The following is a 21,884-nucleotide window of genomic DNA, read 5'->3' on the forward strand; positions in this document are numbered from 1 at the left end:
TGCCTCAGTGACCATGGGAAGAACAATATCACCGAGACAAAGTTTGTGATCAGGGTGTATAACCAGTTGGTGGTAAAAGTGCACACAAATGGTTTTGAGGAAAGGAGATGTAAAACCTTTTGCTGTGGTCCATTTCAACAAGTGATTAGGAGCAGTCTGATGTTCGTTGACTGGCATGAGATGTGAAAGTTGTCCACATAGAGCCCATATGCAATAATAGGAGAAGATTGTGTAGTGACAGCATTAATTTTGATAATTAAAAGTATGACAGTCAACACACAGCTGTGAGGTCCTCCAAGTTCCTGTAAGAATGAACAAAAAAGTGTTGAACTCACACAGACTTGGAATCATCTGTCCAGTAAAAAGCTCCACATAATTCATAAGTGGAGGTCATGCAAAATGCCATACCTCCACGTAATGCCATAAGCCTTCTCAAGGTCAAAGAACATGGAAACAAGATGCTTCCTCTTGAGGAAGGCTTCCATAATTTCAAGTTTAATAAGGTGGTCCTTAGTCAAATGCTGTCAATGGAACCCACATTGGGTGATAAAAGGAAGTTGATTGATTTGAGGAACCAAACAAAACTATCATTAACAATGCACTCTAAAACCTTACAAAGACAGCTAGTCAAATCAGTTAGATGACATTTAATAGGAATCTTGGGATCCTTACCAGGCTTAGAGAAATGGAAAACAATAGCCTGGTGTGAGGTATCAGAAAAAACATCTTGCTAGATTCAGTTAAAAACTACCAGAAGGATAGTAAGAGAGGCAGGAGATAGATAGTGCAGCATCTCAAAGACCAGACCAATGAATAGCAAGCTTGATTTCTGCCAATGTAAAGGGGAGATTATAGTCATATAGGTGATTGGCCCAAAAAGAAAATGGCAATCACTCTGCCACAGACATAATGGCCAAGAAGGCAAGAGAAGAAACAAAAGTGCTAGGTGCACGAGAAAAGCTCTCACCAAGTGTATCAGCAATGATCTGAACATCAGCAACTTGTTGGCTGCTGGAGAGAAAGATGAAAATGGGAATATGAAGTATACTTCCCACTGACCTTCTGAATCTTCTCCCACATAATTTTGGTACTAGCAGTAGGAGAGATGCTAGTCATGAACTTTTCTAAGATTCGTTTTGGCTTTGATGTCTAATCTGCTAAGCACAAACAAAGGTCTACTGAAAAGCAATGCAGTTCGAAAGAGTGGGATACCACTGAAAGGTAGCTCAGGCCTGTTTCTGAGCCTTCTGTGCCTACTGGTAGGGAGGTCTTCACTATAGACAAGGATACCATGGAAAAAGTGTTATGGTCTAAGCAGCTGCCTAGATGATACAGTCAGTCACTGCTACCATAGAGTTGTCTATCTATGGCATCAGTTTAGAGGGGCCAGTTGACTTATTCCAACTTCTGCTGAAGCACACAGGTTGGGTGGCATCAACCACAGCCAGTGTCCCTCAAAATGATAGGAAAATTATTATTACCCTGTGGGTCATTGTCAACCCTTCAAGAAAATCAAGAGAAAAGTGAAGGGTAGCAGATAAAGAGATCAATGGTAGTAAAAGTGTGACTAGGTGTATAAAAATAAGTATAGGAATCAATATCAATGAGAGAAAGGCTGTAATTCGAGAGAATAAGCTCTATGGAACAACCCCTCCTGTCAATATCAGCAGCAGCTCAAAGGGAATTGCATCCATTAAAGTCTCCCATGGCTAAACGGGAGGACAGCAACTGTTCAAAGAGAGCATCAAGGTCTGGTTGATAATAAGTCTCTCCAGGAGACAGCTAGAGAGAACAAACAGTGACAGTATGACTCAAGGAAGCACATAAGGTGTATCATGCTGCAAAGACAGGATGAGCATGTGCTGGTGCACCAGTAGTGCCACCCATCCATGCATTCATCCATCACAACACCTGTCATTTTGGTATAGCAAAAACTGCTGAAAGGTGACTCTATCAGCAGGTTTGAAAAATGTTTCCTGTAAGGAAAGACACACAGGATAATATAAATCAATCAAGACCTTAAAGTCATCCAAATTGGAATGGAAACCTCAACAGTTCCATTGAAACAAAGTAGCCATAGTTACTTAGGTGGAGGAAATCTGGGTGGTGAACCATAGTGTTTATGACCATGCCATTTTTCTTTATTAGAAAGAGGTTTCTTCACCTCCATAAATTCTACCATGGGTCAAGTGGAAAGGTTCCATTTGTAAATGAAGATTCCAGCATACTGGGGCTGAAGGAATGATGAAGACAGAGACAGGAGTAGATGTTGACTTGTCAGTTTGCTTATCCATAGAGGGCAAAAGACTCTTCAAATAGTTGAAAAACAACTCTATTTGGGGCATGGAAAGACCTACCTGCACTCTCATTGTATCAGTCGAATCTAGTGCAGCAACATATGCCCGAGCTAGAGTTGAGGAAAATAACTTCTAAACCTTGGGATAAGAAATGTTAACCATTTTCAAACAGTGCAACTCTTTCTCTTCCATCTAAAAACAAAAACAAAATCAATAGGGGTGGGAACCACAACTGCTAACACAAAGTGGTTCCACTTTGCACTCATAAGTGTCTTGGTCTTTGCCACTACAATGATCCAAACTGCTGTCACTGGAAATATTGGATAGGGTTAGGTATGTACAGTTGTACGTTACAGTTCAGATAACCTGCCTTGACAAAATTAAGACATTGGTAGGTAGCATAATTTCATCCTTAGAAGTGGAGATATAGTAAACAGCAGAAATGCCTTGACTGGAGAAACCAGTAAGGATCTTTGATTTGGGGATGTTCTTCAAATCCCTTTCAACCATCACTCCTTGGAAGGAATTCAGAGTAGTGTGGGGAGTAATCTCAATGAGTAAATCCCTAATGACCACAGATTTCAGGAGAAGTTCACTGTATTTTTTGGTAGATGTTTCCACCAAGATGTACCCAGAATATATCTTTTTTATAAACTTAGGAAGTTGAAACACGTGCACCCACATGATAGTTGGTTCTCTAACACTTGCTTTTAACTTTCTAAGAAAATGTACAAATATACATATATTTGAAAAATTACTGTTAATATATAAGGTTATGCAATTGATACTTTATTAAACACAAAGAATATGAAGCTCAGCTTCAAAATAATGTTCCAGGCAATGTGTTTACATGTTAAATTGTTTCACACAGACTGGTTCTATGTTTCGTCTAGTTTAATTTCATCCTACTAGTTACTTATTAGTACATTAAATTAAGTACTACGATAAATAACACAGAACATACTACGAATGATTGTAATGAAATGCAAATTAACAACTGTTTACAATGAACACAAATAGTTCACACACAACTAGCTATTTTGCTTACCCACAATAAAATTCTTGATGTTTTTGTTTAAAAATAGCTGCAAGAAGTTGGAAGACTTCCAAGGAAAATAAGTAGACTCCACAATTTATAATGGTGCTCACAAAAGTTGATGGTTTCTCCACATAGTGCATGATCTAACGAAATATTATTTTAACTGATAAAAGTAACATATCAATGTACCAAAACACACAGCTTATAGTGATATTTTGTCAAAAGTATAACAAATGATACACAACCTATAAACATGTATAACAAAAGCTAATTAAACACCTAGAAATACAAGTAAACTGTAAAATGAAACAAATATCTACTTTTACTTATTGATTGTGCAGATTAAGCCTCAATTTACAAACATGTATATAATAAACAGATTATTATTATACAAGTAAACACTTCACTATATTCAGCTTGTAGTGTTGAAAAATATCCCAATTAACGGTTAACACCTTCCTTACCTGTAAACATATTTCTAATAAATACTCACCTCTTCACTTAGATTAGCTATTTTTCTCATACATCTTTTTGAAATTTGCATGCTACTAGCCTTGAGACAACTCCCACTTAATTTCAGATGTGCTATTGCATGATTATTTTATGTGATAAAAGCCCTCCACCAAAAGGCAAAATGCCATGAATAAGGATGCCCAATAACCAAGAAAACATAGACAGAAAATCCACAATTGAACACAACAAGGTGATATACAAGGAGAAGGAGAGTCAGAATGGTGGTTCACAATAGGATGGCCAGGATGAACCAATGACAAAATACTTGCCATTTTCATAGGTAGACAAATACTATAGAGGAGCAATAAAAGTGTGATAAGAATGCCACGCAATTGGAGAGTACAGCATAATGGGTGACAGACTGAACAAATCCTAGGAGTGGTGACAGAGAGAAGATATCTTATAAAGAAAAAGGATGTGTAAGAATGAAGTAAGGAAGATGAAGAATTGGGCAAAGGAAACCAAGGTTAAGCTGGCCAAATAGGTACTAATAATAGGATCTGACAAAGAGTGATGTGTATAAAAGCATGGACTCAAGGGAGATGAACAGAAGAATAGACATATAGAAGATAGGATCAAAAGAAAGTAAGTCTGAAGTAGAAAAGAGTGCTAAAAAAAAAAAGAGACCTGGGTGTGCAGAAACCACTCCATTAGTAGAATGTGGACTAGCTGAGAGAGATGGCCCACTTACCAGATCTGTGATCCTAGCAAAGGACAGAAAATAAGTCAAAGTCAATATGAATTGGTGCAGAAGTGTATGTCTAATACCTGAAAATAAGGGGTCATGGAACAGGTGCCTCTCAGCCAGTTGATATAGAAAGCATCCATGGAATTGACAAAGTGATCAACCATTAGGGGTGAAAAAGGGAACTCATCTGAGAAAAAGCAAGAAGTTCAATCATGTTAGTGTGGGGTAAATGCTTATCCCATATCCAAATATGAGAAGTTCTACCCTTGTCATGATGTGCTTCAATCACAGAGAGAAGCATCAGTAAAGGGAAGGATTTAAGGGACACTAAGAGAATACAAGAAGCTGTATGGACACCATGACAATTACTTCAGATGTTCACAAACAAGGATGAGGGAACTCAAGAAAGAAACCCTTGGATATGCAAAGCAATTGAGAAAAGGAAGTTCACAAGTTTGAATAAAAAGAGCCACAAATGCAAGAAAGATGAGGCATTCAGGTGTGAGAGAAGAGCTGTTAGAGAAACAGAATAAATGCTTATAAGCAAAAAGGAAAGACATTGTAAATCCCAAGAATTGTGCATCATGGAGTAAAGAAATAACACTGTCTAACGTTATGAACAAAGCTTGGGAAAAAACACGTTTAAAATGGTGCCATCATTGTGAATCGAAACAATGACAAGAAAGTAAAATGTGGCTTATTGTGATCTGAGTGTTACACAGACTACACACTCGTGCATCAGGTCCAGATAAAATAAAATGATGAGTTTAAAAACTGTGACCAATGTGTGGTTTAGTCAGAACAACTTCCTCCTTCCAATCATTATAGAAGCAAGATGGCCAAAGTTCAATATAGGGTTTTATTTGGAAAAGCTTGTTTTCGCATTGCTCACTCCAAGTCGACTGCCAGCTGGCACGGAGCCGAGCCTTGAATACAGGAACATAGTCCATGTATGGAATAGGCACAGTAGTGATAGTGCCAGAGCAGATAGATTTATCTGCTGCATCTGCAAGCTCGTTCCCACGAATACCAACGTGGCCCAGTATCCAGAAAAACTGGATAGAAGTAGATGTTAAAGAGAAATGGGCTAGTCGGTTTTGAATATCAGCAAAAACAGGGTATGAACTAACGTGAAGCAATTCCAGGGCCAGGAGAGAACTAAGCGAGTCTCTATAAATAATGCAGTTGGAGTACTGCTTAGCTTCTATGTGATCCACAGCAAGAGAAATGGCATACAGTTCATCAGTGAACACAGAAACTGTAGAGGGGATTCTGCACACAACCACCGAACCACAACAAACTATGGCAGAGCCCACAGAGTCACCTGATTTTGAACCGTCCATATAAATAGGAACGGAAAGATGGTTGGAAAGATGTTCAGGAAATAAAAGATGGTACTTCCAATTGGAAGAATCTGCTTTTCTCAGATGACTTAAAGAAAGGGCTGTAAGAAGCCATGGTGGGATTAGCTGACCAGTGGATACTGCAATGTTATCCAAGAATAGACCCAATTCTTCCAACTGCACCTGGATACGAAGGCCAAAAGGAGCAATAGCTGATCGTTTGTTCTGAAAAAATATGGCCCACCAAGGAAGGAAAACACAACCCCAAGTGGAATGCTTTGGTAATGAATGAAAATTTGAAGCACATAGTAAAGACAGTTGCAAATGGCATAGGTGCAAAGAAGGTTCATGAGACTATGTTTAAGCTCTTAACTGGAGAAGTGTAGAAAGCCCCAGTGCAGAGCTGAAGTCCTTGACGATGAATGGGATCCAGCATCGTTAACGCTGAGGGTCTGGCAGAGCCATAAGACCAGTGATCCATAGTCGAGTTTCGATCAAATAAGAGCACCATATATCTTTAGCATAGAGCATCGATCCGCTCCTCAAGTGGTGGTAGAGAGGACACAGAGGATGTTCAGTGCTCTTGTATATTTCACCCATAGATGCTTAATGTGTGTTATAAAAGATAAGCCCCAAGAACTTGATCTCGGGAACCACAGGCAGCACAACTTCACTGATACAGAGTTCAGGATCAGGATAAATACCCAGTTGGCAGCAAAATGCATGCAAATGGTTTTAGAAAGAGAGAGAAGAGAAGTTAAAGGCATTCGCTGTAGTCCACTTCAGTAAATGACTAAGGGCAGCCTGTAGCTGCCACTCAATATACCTCGTGTTCGACGACTGACACGAGATGTGAAAGTTGTCGACATGGAGTCCATTTGCAACAATGAGAGGGAGTTGTTCAGTAATGGCATTAATTTTTATACTGAAAAGTGTGACACTCAAAACACAGCCCTGAGGGACTCCAAGCTCCTGTAGAAAAGAACGGGAAAGTGTCAAACCCACACGAACTTGGAATCTCCTGTCCGTGAAAACATTTTTAATAAAAATGGGCAAATGGCCATGTACCACATAGATATGGAGGTCTCACAAAATGCCATACCTCCATGTTGTATCATAAGCCTTCTCAATGTCAAAGAATATTGATACGAGATGATGTCGTTTGAGAAAGGCTTCTCTGATCGATGTTAAGTCGAATAAGGTGGTCCATGGTGGATTGCTGTTGTCGGAACTCACACTGGGTAGGTGAGAGGAGGTTGTTTGATTCGAGGAACCGAAAAAGAAGAGCATTAACCATCCTCTCTAAGGTCTTACAGTGACAGCTCGTCAAAGCAATTGGATGGTAGTTTGAAGGAATCTTGGGATCCTTCACAGGCTTAGAGAAAGGTAGGGCATCAGGAAAAACATTCTCCTGCCAGATCCATTTAAAAACAATCAAAAGAATAGCAAGAGAAGCAGGAGATAGATGGCGCAGCATGTCAAAGTGTACATCATCATGTCTAGCCAACGTACTGCCAGACCAATGAAGAGCTAGTTTGAGTTCCACCAGTGTAAAGGGATGATTATAGTCATAGAGACAATCAGCTTGAAAGGTAATAGGTGATCACTCTGACCGAGTCTTGATGGCTGAGATAGTGGAGGAAGAAGCAGATGTATCTATACCCGGCAAAAGCTTTCACCTAGAGTATCGACGATGCTCCGGGTATCAGCTATTTCCTGGCAATCAGAGAGTAAGATCGAGAGGGGGACAGAATTATATTGCCCACTGCAAATCTCAACACACTGAACTTAGAGAAGAAATTTAAACATGTTGGTTTGATACAATGCCACTGGGTAAAATGTGTTATCAAGAGGATAAGTGCATAGAGAGTTACTGTGCATGGAAGATGTTACCCTTCTACTGGGTGAAGGACATTTATTGCATGATCTCATCATCATAAACCAGTACAGTTTACATTATATCATGCAAAATTAGGTGGTGGTTGCTTCAAGGATAGCAGCATGCAAATCTCTTAGGCAGAAGCACAAGGAAAACAGCTAATCTGTGTCATGAAGGGAGTTATCTTCTTGGACATTAATACTTCGATAAATTAGTTATATTATTACAACTACTAATAAACAATTCTGTTAACTTAGGCCCATACACATGGGCTCGAGTATTATAATACATGAACTTGGAAGCATCACAATGGTCTACATACAACTATCAAGGCACTTAATATATCTTTGTGAAAGATGGTAAGCTTTTTCTAAGCATCACAAGTCCTTTTTTACACAAAAATTAAACTTTTCCATATAAGTCAGGATCAGAGTATATGTCATCACATTTTATAGACTTACATTTCAGATGACTTGTTGGAACAGCACAGCTCCAGTCTCTAACTGCTCAATTAGATTAATGTCTTGAGTTTCCAGTCCAGTACCTCTATTCCTTCATTCTAAAACAATTGCTATGCAACCCTGGTGATGTGAGAATGCGTGTTATCCTGCTGATACATAAACTCATTGCCAACAGCACTAACAAAAAAGTGGGCAAGTAATAAATGCCCTGCTGTCCTCCATCTACCACACAGAAATCTGTATGCATCTGCAAGCAGATTCCACCCCACAACATCACTGAGCCATCCCAAAGACATTATGGTAGACAACATTATAAGCCAAATATCACTTTATTTTTCATCTACAGACCCTCACACATTGATCAGTTGGAAACATAACTTGCTCTCATCTATGAATAGTTCAGGAGTCCATTGGTGATATCTTCTTGGGCAAAACACAGCCAGGCTGTTAAGTTTCTTGGGGCTTTAACTTGTATCCTAGACCTAAGCCTAGCCTCATCAAGCCTGTTCCTGACCAATGAACATATACATAGACTCCAGTGTCTTGCTGAAACTCATTCCTGAAGTTTTTAGTGTTGCTAATGCAATTTCTAAGAGCTATTTCTACAGATATAAGTCAACTACTGCACCTGAGCCCTTTTACAGCCATGACCTAGACTCTTGGTGTATTTTCCTGTGCTTTAACATCTGATAACAGATTATAACAGTCCCATAACCTGTGCAACCTCAGTCTGAGTGTGACTCTCCTGAAGCAGCGTGACAGCTATGTAAACTTCAGTTTCAGTTACTGGTTTCTCTCAACTCACAAACTCTTTGCAAATGTCAATACAGTTGAAACTCTTTAGTCCAGCACCACTTGGATTTGACGAGCACCAGATTATAGAAAATTTCTGACCACATACTTTGCCCCCTAAGAACCCCTTACATAAGCACGTAAGCCAGATTGCCCTACGTACTTATTGCTATGTCATAAAAGGTAGAATAAAGCTTAAAACAGCACAAGCATCACCTTCCACATTTCTTGGTTTCTTGGAAGACATAATGAGGGTTTAAAATACAGGCAAAATATAAGCTAAAACAGAAATGTGTAACCAAAACACTAAACTTCAGATGTAAACAAATCTGGAGCCTTAGTGCTGCTAACAGCACCATTCTAGTGAATTTGCAAACTAATTGCAGCAGATTCAAAATGTGCCCAGACCACGAAAGTTGCTTGACTAGTTTCAACTGCACCAGCATAAATATCCATAAATCTATCATTATCTTAACAGTAAACATTTCTTTCTGATCAATGAAAACTAGCTTTTTACTTTGTAAAATTTAAGTCATTTCTCATAATGACTTATTATGTAAGTAATCATTGATACATACAATTGCAAAACTTACAAAAGGTTCATGTAACAATCTAAAATAAGCATGCTAAATTTGTGAAAAATTGATAACCTAGAAATATACAGAATAATTTTTGTAAGAAGCATAAATTAGAAAAGAGGGAACACCTTGAGAACAAATGTCACAATTCTTATATTGGGAAAGACTGAGGATCTTTAAAATATTTTCTTATAAAATTAAGTACTTAAAACATTTTAAAATTTGAGTTAACTATGATTATATGTCAAGTTTATTCATATACTATATTTTATTATAAAAGTTAAGTTAAAACTCATGTAATATTAAAATAAGTTATAACATTTATGCCAAGTCTATTAATACACATCAGTAATAAAACAGTTTATAAATTTTGAACGTAACTCTGCAAAAAGTCATGACACTCACACTTTAAAAGATGATTAATATGAAGTAATTAATATTCATGTTATCTACCAGTTTCTATCAGGTGAAAAAAAAAGAAATGGCACTAAATTTAAACAGATATTCGACATCACAAACATATGCTACTCATACAAGAGATGAATGATGTTATATCCATTCTACTTAAAATTGTTTTTTAAATATCAGTTGTTGCATTTGTGACTGGTGTAGAGAAGGTAATTCAAATATTCCATTGCCATTCTTGCAACCCTTTTCCATCACAACTTTGAATTGTACAGTTATCCCTTAGAGAACTATGTATCGACAGACTGAATATTAAATCACGCATTCTATTTTATTTCTTTATATTTAAAAAAAAAACTTCAAATGTTAATAATCATAAATAACACACCTCATGAGTGTCCTTATTTTCCACTATACAGCCATAGCACATAGACTGCTGTCTTGTTGCCTAAGCCAAAAAAACAAACAAAACACTATAAATCTTAACAATGGAAAAAAAGTACTTTTGGTAATAAAATTGTATCTAAATTTACCTACAATATAATACACACAAATGTTAAGTGTATAATACACACTTCAACTTTTGATGCAGTAGGTACACCTTCACAAAGGTACACTTATAAACCTTAATAACTAAGTGATGTTTATGTCTAAAAAAAAATATGAAACTTGGCACAGACTAAAGACACAACCCACCTCACTGAAATCTTGGTTCAAAATAATTATAAATGGCTGAGAAAATCACAAGGGGAAGATTCTACTCTAGCTTGTCAATATTGGGAATTTGAGTTCCTAATTTGTACTAAACTACAGACTTAGTATTTTAACATCACAAACATCTAATTTTAACTAGTACTGCATTCAACATAACACGACTCACAAAAATTGATATTTAGGTATGTTTTTAATATTTACTTTTAAATTAAGAAATTAAATCACATATAAAAGTTTGAATTATAATCCACAATTCAATACCAATTTGAGATAAATGTATAAAATATTATTTCAATAAAATTTTAAATGCAAGTCAAACATAATGGCATAGCCTTTGTCTCTTGACAGACCACAAAAGGGTTAATACTGTAAATTATGAATCAGTTCTGAAGTTTTAACTTGATATGAAAAGGTAGTATATGATGTTATTTTTGTTTTGCAGCATATATTAACTTGCATTTAGTTTTAAAAATTATAAAGCTATTTAAACACTAAGTACATTTCTTTTAAAGCAGGGATATACAACAAGATCTTAATATCAAATTTTTAAATATATTTGTGTTAAATAAATTAAATGATTTAATATCTTCTTTTAAAGAAACTTAAGCTTAGCTGATTTTGCTTTTACCTCTGTCCCCATGACAGTAATCAGATTTATCTTTGGAAGTGTAGAATGAAAGTCAACCATGTGTGATAAAGGAAAATCTCCACAAACATCTCCATTTATCACAAAAAATGCTTCAGGGTCACCACTTCTAATCTGGTCTCGGAAGTGATAAATACCTCCTGCTGTACCAAGTGCTGTATATTCTTGGAGATACCTAAATGTATACATAAGAACAATCACATAAGTACAACATAAAATAATGGCTATAATAAAGGTTCTTTTTGCTATAAGAATTAAATAAACAAATATTATTCAATCCAAAATTATTTACTTTTCATACAATTGAGGCCCGGCATGGCCTAGCGTGTAAGGCGTGCGACTCGTAATCCAAGGGTCGGGGGTTCGCGCCCGCGTCGAGCTAAACATGCTCGCCCTCCCAGCCGTGGGGTGTATAATGTGATGGTCAATCCCTCTATTCGTTGGTAAAGAGTAGCCCAAGAGTTGGCGGTGGGTGGTGATGACTAGCTGCCTTCCCTCTAGTCTTACACTGCTAAATTAGGGACGGCTAGCACAGATAGCTTTCGAGTAGCTTTGTGCGAAATTTCCAAACAAACAAACAAAAACATACAATTGAACAAAAACATTTACAGTACAGTATAACAACACATCAGAAATTTAACTCAGAATTACTGGGTATACAATGTACTGAAGATTATAGTGAAACCCAAAACTGTCATATGTAAAAAATGTGAAATATCCTACTAATGCAGCACAATTACATATATAGGTTTTCACTTCTACTCTACAATAACAGGTTTGAAACCTATCATTTGTAATTTATAAATTTAGTTCTATTTATATATAGTTCTGTAGTTTATATTTTTTCTTTATTTTGTGTCTTTTGCTTTTTAAAAACTAAGCATTTGTTTTTGAAGAAAAATTGCTTAACTACATGAAGAGAGTTAGTTAATAAAAATTGTTTTTGAAACACGTAATGTTTAGTTGCATCGCCATAGAAAATTAAACAAATTTCAATATCTAATATACACGTGCAATATTATTTTCATTACTTTTCTTAAACATCACATGCATACCTTGTTTTATTTTGTTTGATAAATCACACTTATTACCTTATATTTATGTTATAATCTTTCATTATTGAAGACATAAATTGATTGATGGCTTCATCAGCTTGATGAAACCCAATAATCAGAATTTCTTTCATATCTGGGACTTTGACACATGCTTCCAATAAATGTTGAATCATGGGAACTCCCGCAACAGGAAACAGGTGTTTTGGAAGATCAAAGGAAAGAGGTCTAAACCGTGTACCTTGTAATAGAAAATAAATAAATATGTATTACTGACAAATAAAATCAGAGAACAAATATTTTTAACCATAATGATGTTTACTTCAATAATTAACACTGGCTAACTTCATTGGAGCAGATACTGTTCATAAAAGTAACCTTAATTGGTTTACATAGCTAAAGTATTGTAACAAACAAACAAACAAAAAACTATTTAGTTTCTCCTAATAATTTCCCCTGCATGTCCTCTAAACATTCTCCAGATTACATTAATACCAAACAATCCTGTTACACTGTCATTTAGAAATATAAAAGCAAACACTTTTGTTACTATAAAATGATTAATTTTTCACACAACCATAAAATAAAAAAGCTGTGGAAACATCTTTTGTCAAAGGCTACTGGATTTAAAAATAAAATTATGAAGCTTTTGAAGCTTCACATTAACTTACTCTAAATCTTCAAGTTAGAAGAAAGAGTATAATGAAAAACAAAAGTAAACAGAACAAACTCTCAAAATTCTAGATATTGGAGAAACCAGTTTCAACATGTTCATGTGTTCTCTTCAGTCTCGTGCTATTTTTCTGACATTCATAAAGCAATATATTACTGAATAGAAAACACACCATGTTGATATTAGTTTCTCTAATATCCAACTTTTGATAGTTTATTCCATTTGAAATGGTTTTTTACTAACTGTTACACAAGATAGTGATTGTATTATTAAAACTGCTACTTTTTACAAAAAGTTAAACCAAATAATCACTGAGGTAGAGGATATTCTAGTAATTAAATCAAACACTATCATTCAGAAACTTCATCAGTTCCTTGCTTAATGATTAAGACAGGAAAAATTGGTTTGATGCTTTCTAATCAATAAAGAAAAACTTCAAACATAACAATAATTAAAATAACAGTTTAGGAAAATAAATGTTAATAGTAGAAATACTTAAAGAATGCAATGTATTTTCACAATAAAATGGTATTTTGTAGTTAACCTAATATATACATAATCTTGTATACTACACTTCTGTTTATTTCTATATACTAAATACTGGGCTTTAAATTAATTAACCCACTAGCCTAAAACTAGGAAACTTTTGAGCTAACACAAACATTACATTGAGTAGTGAGGTTGGCTACAGTAAATTTCATTAGACCAGATATTCCCACATGCATCACAGCACGGATATATTTATATCTTGTTTTTCCTATACATTTTGGCACTGAAATTTCATACCAAATTAACTCAAGCAACTACTCAAAGCTTAGACATTACTCTTTAAAAAAATTATTAAAATTCTCCATTTAGCTGTTTGTCTCTTCTTAAACATAATTAATGTTTTCAGCTTATCTATTTGATAAAACTTCGTTAAAGGGAATTTTTTAAAACTTAAGTATTATTTAAAGACATAAATGTCTGCTTTTATATTTAAAAATAAACTCTTCTCCATCATTTAAAATCAGACTTTGAGAGCTTCAACATAATTTTTGAGAAAAGTATTAGTTAAGAAACATTAGTAACAAAATTTTTTTATATTATAAAGTATTACTTGTAAACCAGTCATTTTGACTACAATAGACACTAATAATAGGATGAGTTATCCAACGATAACTGAAAATCTGTAAAGTATAATACAGAACACAATTTATGAACAGAAAAACACCATATTTTGAATCTTTTTGTCAAGTTCAAGATATTCGATTCAGTATGATTTTGAAATTACAGTGAAACCTCATTAATCTGAATGCATTTATAATGAATAATTTAGCCCAGATTATCAAGACACCAGGATAGTCAAACCAATCATTTTAATCTGTGGTGACAAAAAATCCCACTTGTAGAGAAACTTGTATCTGTAAAAATGACTGGTATGGGTAGAGAAAACACTATGTAGAGAAGTGAACGTAGAGATATTGTTCGCTCCTCTACATAGTGCTTTCTCTACTCGTACCAGTCATTTTTACATATATAAACCAGTTATTTTGACTACAATAGACACTATTAATAGGATGAGTTATCCAATGATAAATATAATGGTTCAAATTATTAAGGGTGACATGCAACTGGTAAACAACAAACCTTTTGTACAACTAACTTATAAACTTAATATTCTATGTCACCTATAATTATACATATATTGTTTAATCAAAGTGGCATTTCATATTTGCACATGACTTTATTCTGTATACAGAACTGGTTAAAAAAACACTTCTAAAAAAAAAGAAGCAAAAAGGACATTGTGTGAACATCTTCACATAAGTCACTGTTCTGTTAAAATCATGTAGATATCAGTGACATCTTTAAGATCAGATTGGGCTTTATTCAGATTGGTCAACTGGGAGATAATATTCAATGTCAAAATCACTGACACCACACTCTTGAAAAGACATGATAGAAAAGTGATCTCCACCTGATAACTTGTTACCAGTTTGTTCTGCAGAACTGGTGATGAATCACTGATGAGCTGATATAACTTCATTACTTCCTGCAGCAATCGCATTTGATCATGCACTTTCTGCTTCTCTTTCCAACTGTTTCTTTATTACAAAATGCCTTTTGAACCATTACAAACATCCTCAAGTAAAGAATTAGGTATCTCAATAAGAATTCCATCATTAACATACATATACAGCCTGCTCAATGTTTGCATGTTTAAATGTCTTGCTTTTATTTATAGACCTGAAACTCCTAGAGTATGTAACCATTTTGAAATGCCTGCTGCTGGTATCAAGATTTGATCTTGGATTTATTTTATTTTATAAATAAATATATTTTAATGATGCTGATCTTTCTATGTGTCTTCATTTTGGAGCACTGTGATTTGACATGACTGAGGGACAAACCACTCTGATAAACTTGTATCTTTTATAGATTATATGCACATCAAAGCTGTGAAAGTCTTTCTCAGAAAAACAGTCAACTGGTAACCATTAGCTTATATAGAAGTTTGCTGATCTTTCAGTAATTATTATCCCATCTCCTGTTCTGACTGACCCCTATTCAACTTGTGGAGTTTGTATATGATTCAAGAATATATACATGACTCCACAGAAAAAGCATTTCTTTTGTAAGAAATAACTGTTTGAACTCATAATGAAATATAAAGTTTATTAATTACATTTCCCAATGTGAAGAATTATCTATATTAAAAATCATCAGGATTTTGAATAATAAGTACTATCAATGTCTACATTAACAAGGATTCACTGCACTCCAAGTTTAGTTAGCTTTGATTATCATGTAGTAATATGCAGATTGCCTTTCACTGAGATGACTTAGTAGTATATCCTCTCTATCCAAGATTGACTTTATATCAGTTCTTACCACTTGCCTTGAGGATAAATTTAGTTCAGCCCTGGATGATGTTAATGAAGCTTGCATTACCAACAGTTTCAAAATTTTGTCATCATTAGTAGATATTAAAGTCAGTCATAAATCATTATTTTTGTATTCTTGCCCTTTATTAGAGACAAAAAAAAATGATAATGTTAACTTTCAAGTTAGTGGCGTCTAGACAGTTTATTGCAATATATACCTTAATAAACCATGCCACTTAGCAAACCTATTAATCTCGTGTTGTTTGCAGACTTTGGTGATAAATAGCATGTTTTTCTTGATCAATCATTTTTGACTGGTGCCAACACACATGTTGGTGAATAACAAAAAAATTCTATGATCATTACAAAGTGCCTAATCCATATTAAAACAAGAACCTCTGTTAATTTCATTATGTTAGAATTACTTTTAATAACATTCTCTTTGCTGAGTGATGCAAGTGACTTTGTTTGGATGGATTAATTGGCCGGTTGGCACTTAACTGCATAAAGCAAATAGGCTATCTGTGCCAAACAACCAGTAAAAAAATTAAAGGTGAAAGTAAATTTATTATAATATATAAAAAATGAATCATGTTAAAACAAACCAAAGTCCAATTTTCAAATTAAAAAGGCCAACATGATAAAAACACGTTTAAAATGGTACTGTCACTTATGGTCATAACTATGGCATAATAGTAAAACATGGGCTATTGTGACTTGGTGCATCACTCCCAGATAAAAGAAAATGAGTAAAAAAACTGTGACCAATGCATAGCCTTACCAGGACAACTTCTTCCTTCTGATCCTTAAGAAAGCAAAATGGCCAAAGAGCAGCAGATGGTTTGATCTAGAAAAGCTAATCACATTGATCACTCCAAGTCAACTGCCAACTGGTGCAAAGCCAAGCCTAAAATACAGGACCGTAGTCCATGCATTGACAGGCATTGATAGCTTATTTCTGTGAAGGCCGACGTGGCTCAGTATCCAGAAGAACTGAATATAAATTGATGATAAAGGAGAAATGGGCCAGTCAGTTCTTAATATCAACAAGAATAGGATGAGAACTAATGTGATGCACTTCCAGAGCCAGTAGGGAGCTAAGCAGATTGGTATAAATTGTACAACTGGTGAACTGCATAGCTTCTACAAGATCCAGGGCATACAATTCAGCAGTGAACACAGAAACTGTAAAAAACTGTGTGTGCAACCACTGAGCCACAACAAACCATAGCAGACTCCACAGGGCCACCTGATTTTCAATCACCCATATAAATGGGAATGGAATGATGGTTCAAAAAATGTATGGTAAATAGAAGGAGGTACTTCCCATAGGAAATATCTGCCTTCTTCAGATGACTCAAAGAAAGGTCACATTTCTGGATGGTAATATGCCATGGTAGGATAAGCTGACCAGTGGAGACATCAACGTTATCGAAGGACAGACCCAATTCAGCCAGTAATGCCTGATTACAAAGGTCAAAATGAACAATGGCAAACCATCTATTCTGAAAAGGAATGGCCCAATGAGGAAGGTAAACATAACTGCAGGTGAAATGATGTGGTAAGGATTGAAGTATTGAAGTACACAGTAGCAAATGTCAAAGGTGTAGAGAAGGTTCATGAGACTCAGTGTTCAAACACTGGACTAGGAAGTGCAGAAAGCCCCCATGCAGAGCTGAAGACCCAGATGGTGAGCAGGGCAAAAGCCTTGGCAGAGCCACAGACCAGAGACCTATAGTACAATTTCAATTGATTGAGGGCACGACAGATCTGGACAACTTCTTCGAGACAGAGCTTGGAATTAAGGTAAATATCCCATTGGCAGCTAAAGTGCATGCAAACAGTTTTAGAAAGAAGTTAAAACCATTTACTGTGGTCCACTTCAATAAACAAATAACGGCAATCTGTAGCTACCACTGAATAAACCTCACACTTGATGACTGACACAAGGTGTGGAAGTCATCAACATAAAGCCCATTTGCAAGTGTAGAAGGGAGTTGTCCAGTGATGGCATTAATCTTTATAATAAAAAGTGTAACACTCAAGACACAGCCCTGAAGGACTCCAAGTTCCTATGGGAAAGTGTTGAACCCAAACTTGGAATGGTCAGTCCACAAAAAATGTTTTGATAAAAATGGGGAAATTGCCACACAATCCACGAGTGGAGGTCTTGCAGAATACTATTTCTCAATATGGTATCTTAAGCCTTCTCAAGGTAAAAAAATACAGCAACAAAATGTTGTCATTTGAGAAAGGTTTTCCTGATTGATATTTCAAGTCAAATCAGGTGGTCCACAGTGGAGTGCTGTCATCAGAACCCACATTGGGTGGGCAAGAGGAGGTTGTTTGATTTGAGGAGCCATACAAGACAAGCATTAAACATCCTCTCCAAGATCTTGCAGAGACAGCTTATCAAAGAAATTGAATGGTAGTTTGAAGGAATCTTGGGATCCTTCCCAGACGTAGAAAAAGGGAGGACACTAAGCAAATGGAAAAGCATTCTACTGCCAGATCCTGTTAAAAACAATCAGAAGAATATCAAGAGAGGCAAGAGGGAGATGGCACAGCTTCTTGTAGTGAATATCATCAGGTTCAACTGATGTACTGCCAGACCAATGAAAAACAACCTTAAGTTTCACCAGTGTAAATGGGCAATTATAGTTATAGGAATGCTCAGCCAGAAAGGAAAGAGGCAATCACTCTGCCAGAGTCTTGATGGCTAAAAAGGTGAGGGATGAAGCAGAAGTGCTAGATGCATGAGAAAAGCTTTTGCCAAGAGTATCAACGAAGTTCAAGGCACCAGCAACATCCTGGCCATCAGAAAGCAAGATCAAAAGGGGGGCAGAAGTATATAACCCATTGCTCTTTCAAATGCTGTTCCATATGACTTTGGAACTGGGAGTAAAAAAGATGCTACTTGTGAACTTAATTCAAAATTCCTTCTGGCTTTGATGTCTTACCTGCTGTGCAACAGATTGCTGAAAAGCAATACAATTTGAAATTGTGGGATACCTACGTAAGGTATCCCACGTTCATTTTTCAGCCTTTCCACGACAGACAAAGATGCTGTGAAAAACATATTGAGTTTTAGGAATATACTGATCAGCTGCCTGGATGATACAGCCAATCACTGATGCCACACAGTTATCTATTGGTGGTTTACAGACAATGATAGGATCAAGTCCTGAGAGAGCAGTAAAAGAGAGCCATTTGGCCCTGCTCTAGCTTCTTCTAAGGCATGCAGGTTAAGTGGCATCAACCACAGCCAGTCTCCCTAAAAACAAAAGAAAAATTATCACTGCCTTGTGGATCACTATCAGACCCCCAAGAAATACAAGACAAATGGCAGTAAATGACTAACTAGATGCATGAAAATAGCTATTAGAACCAGTATTGAAGAGAGAAAGGTTGTGATCTAAGAGCATATGCTCTACAAAATGACACATCCCATCAATATCAGTACCACTCCAAAGGATATTACATCCTTTAAAACCCCTCAGGATTAAAAAGGGAGACAGCAACTGTTCAATGAGAGCATGAAGATCTGACTGATCATAGGTCTCTCCATGAGACAGGTATAGAGAATATACAGTAATTACACATACTGAACAACCAGCAGTGCCACCTGTCCATCACACAACTTGTCATTTCTGTATAAAGAAAACTGCTGAAAGGTGACTGAAATGGTAGGTTTCAGAAACATTTCCTTTAAGGAGAGACTCCCAAAATGATAAGAATCAATCAAATCCTTAATGTCATCTATATGCAAACAAAAAAACTTGACAATTCCATTGTACCATTGTGGCTATTTTTACTTAGATGGAGAACTACGTGGAGAACCTTTTGGTTTATGACTCTGGAAAACTTCATTAGATCAAAATACTAAGTTTGATCAAGCATAATACCCTAAACATATGTCCTGATCTATTATATGTCCATATCTGAACTGAAGCATTATAATAACTGATTAATTTTGCTTACTCCACATAAAGTATTTCATGTTTTGACCTAGTTCACAGAGGCTGAGTCATGCACTTCTTACTGCAAAGAAATTTTCTTCTTAATAAATCTCATCTTAATAATCTCATTCTACTCTGCTAATGCAGAAAAGTGGTTCTTCTGAAATAATCCTGATAAAACAGTAAGTAAAGTTCAGAGCATAAGTACTGTCAGATCTACAAAAAATCCTCTATACAGAAGACAAACCTATATCTAACACCAGCCAAAAATATCTGGAATGTGTCTGGAGTTTCTGCAAGAAATAAATAACAAACCCCCATATGGGCAACAAACTAAGGGCAGTAAAAAATGTTGGTTGGTTGGTTGATTTAGTGTTTTATGGCACAAATCAGCTAGGCTATCTGCACCAAACATTCGGTAAGAAGTTAAAATTAAAGTAAATTTAGTAAAATTCATAAAAGGACATTAAGGTAAAACAAAAACTTTAAAAAACAATAAAGAGCATAAAACCAATGTTTACATCTAGTCTAAAACTTTAAGAGAAAAACTACAGTAAGAGAAGTCATAAAGGACTTTCTGTAGCATAATTGTAATTATAATAACTCGCCAGGAAGATTAACAGATAAGTACAAAAACCACAGTCAGTCACCTGAAGTTGACCTTTCCAGTTCTGGTTCCAAGTTATCTGATGCTATGGCCATTTCCAAAAAGTAAAGTAATAAAAGTTTCAAAAGACTTGTAGCAAAATTTTAATAACAACTTACCAGGATGACTAACAGCTAGTTCAAATTGCAGCATTAGTCACCTGAAGTTGGCCTTTCCAGTCCTAGTTTTGAGTTATCTAACGTTACAACCATTTTCTAATTTCAAATCAAATTTGATTGACTGATTTAGTGTTTTATGGCACAAAACAGCTGGGCTATCTGCGCCAAACGTCCGTTAAAAATGTAAAAATAAAGTAAATGTAGTAAAATACATAAAAGAAAATGAAGGTAAAACAAAACATCATTGAAAAACAGAAAAAGTATAAAACCAATGTTGACACCTAGTCTACAATGTTAAGAGAGAAAGCAGAGTAAAAGAAGTTGTAAAGTACTTACTATAGCAAAATGGTAATGATCATAACCTGACAGGAAGACTAACAGGTAAATTCAAGAACCACCGTCAGTCACCTGAAGTTGGCCTTTCCAGTCCTGGTTCCAGGTTATGTGTCATAACAGCCATTATCAAAATGTAAATAATAGAAGTTTTAAAAGACACATAGCAAAATTGTAATAATGATTAGCCAAATGTCCAGTAAAAAGGTAAAAGTAAAGTAAACGGAGTAAAATTTGTAAAAGTAAATGAAGGTAAAAACAAAACAGCAATTAAAACAGAAAATGGTGTAAAACCAATGTTGACATCCAGTCTACAAAGTTGTAAAGGGCTTCCTGTAGCAGAATGGTAATGATCATAACCCGCCAGGAAGAGTAGCAGGTAAGTATAAGAACCACCGTCAGTCACCTGATGTTGGTCTTTCCAGTCCTGGTTCCGGGTTATGTGTCATTATGGCCAGTACTAAAAGGTAAAGTAATAAAAGTGTTAAATGACATGCAACAAAAGTGTAATAACAACTCGCCAGGATGACTAACGAGTAGTTCGAACAGATAGTTCAAACAGCAGCGTCAGTCACCTGAAGTTGGCCTTTCCAGTCCTGGTGTCAAGTTATTTAATGTTCTGGCCATTTTCCAATGTCAAATTGAACTAGAGAGAATGAAACTGTAAAAAGGGAACCACAATTAAAAAGGTGTAATGAATAAATATGCAACACTTAAATGAGATTAAAAAGATTAATGGCCATTAAAAAACTAAAAACTTTATCAAGGTGGACAGTGTCACCATCACCAATAACACTGTCCAATGTTACAGATAAACCCTGAGAAAAAACATCATTAAAATAGTGCCATCGTTGAGAATCGTAATGATGGCAAGAAAGTA

General features: G+C 35.7%; 1 protein-coding gene across 6 annotated transcripts in view; it reads right to left on the reverse strand.

Annotated features, from left to right (window-relative positions):
* Gmppa (GDP-mannose pyrophosphorylase A) overlaps nucleotides 1-21,884 on the reverse strand; it is a 49,582-nt gene that overhangs the window by 15,138 nt on the left and 12,560 nt on the right. For all 6 annotated transcript variants that reach the window (XM_076448464.1, XM_076448462.1, XM_076448463.1 and 3 more), the window contains exons 2-5: nucleotides 12,447-12,648; nucleotides 11,338-11,530; nucleotides 10,384-10,443; nucleotides 3,346-3,479 (exon numbers count right to left, since the gene is read on the reverse strand). In XM_076448464.1, coding sequence (XP_076304579.1) covers nucleotides 3,346-3,479; nucleotides 10,384-10,443; nucleotides 11,338-11,530; nucleotides 12,447-12,648 — 589 coding nt within the window. The remainder of the gene's footprint in view (nucleotides 1-3,345; nucleotides 3,480-10,383; nucleotides 10,444-11,337; nucleotides 11,531-12,446; nucleotides 12,649-21,884) is intronic.

The sequence above is a fragment of the Tachypleus tridentatus genome, chromosome 8, assembly GCF_004210375.1.
Source record: "Tachypleus tridentatus isolate NWPU-2018 chromosome 8, ASM421037v1, whole genome shotgun sequence".
In the NCBI taxonomy this organism is placed as follows: domain Eukaryota; kingdom Metazoa; phylum Arthropoda; class Merostomata; order Xiphosura; family Limulidae; genus Tachypleus; species Tachypleus tridentatus.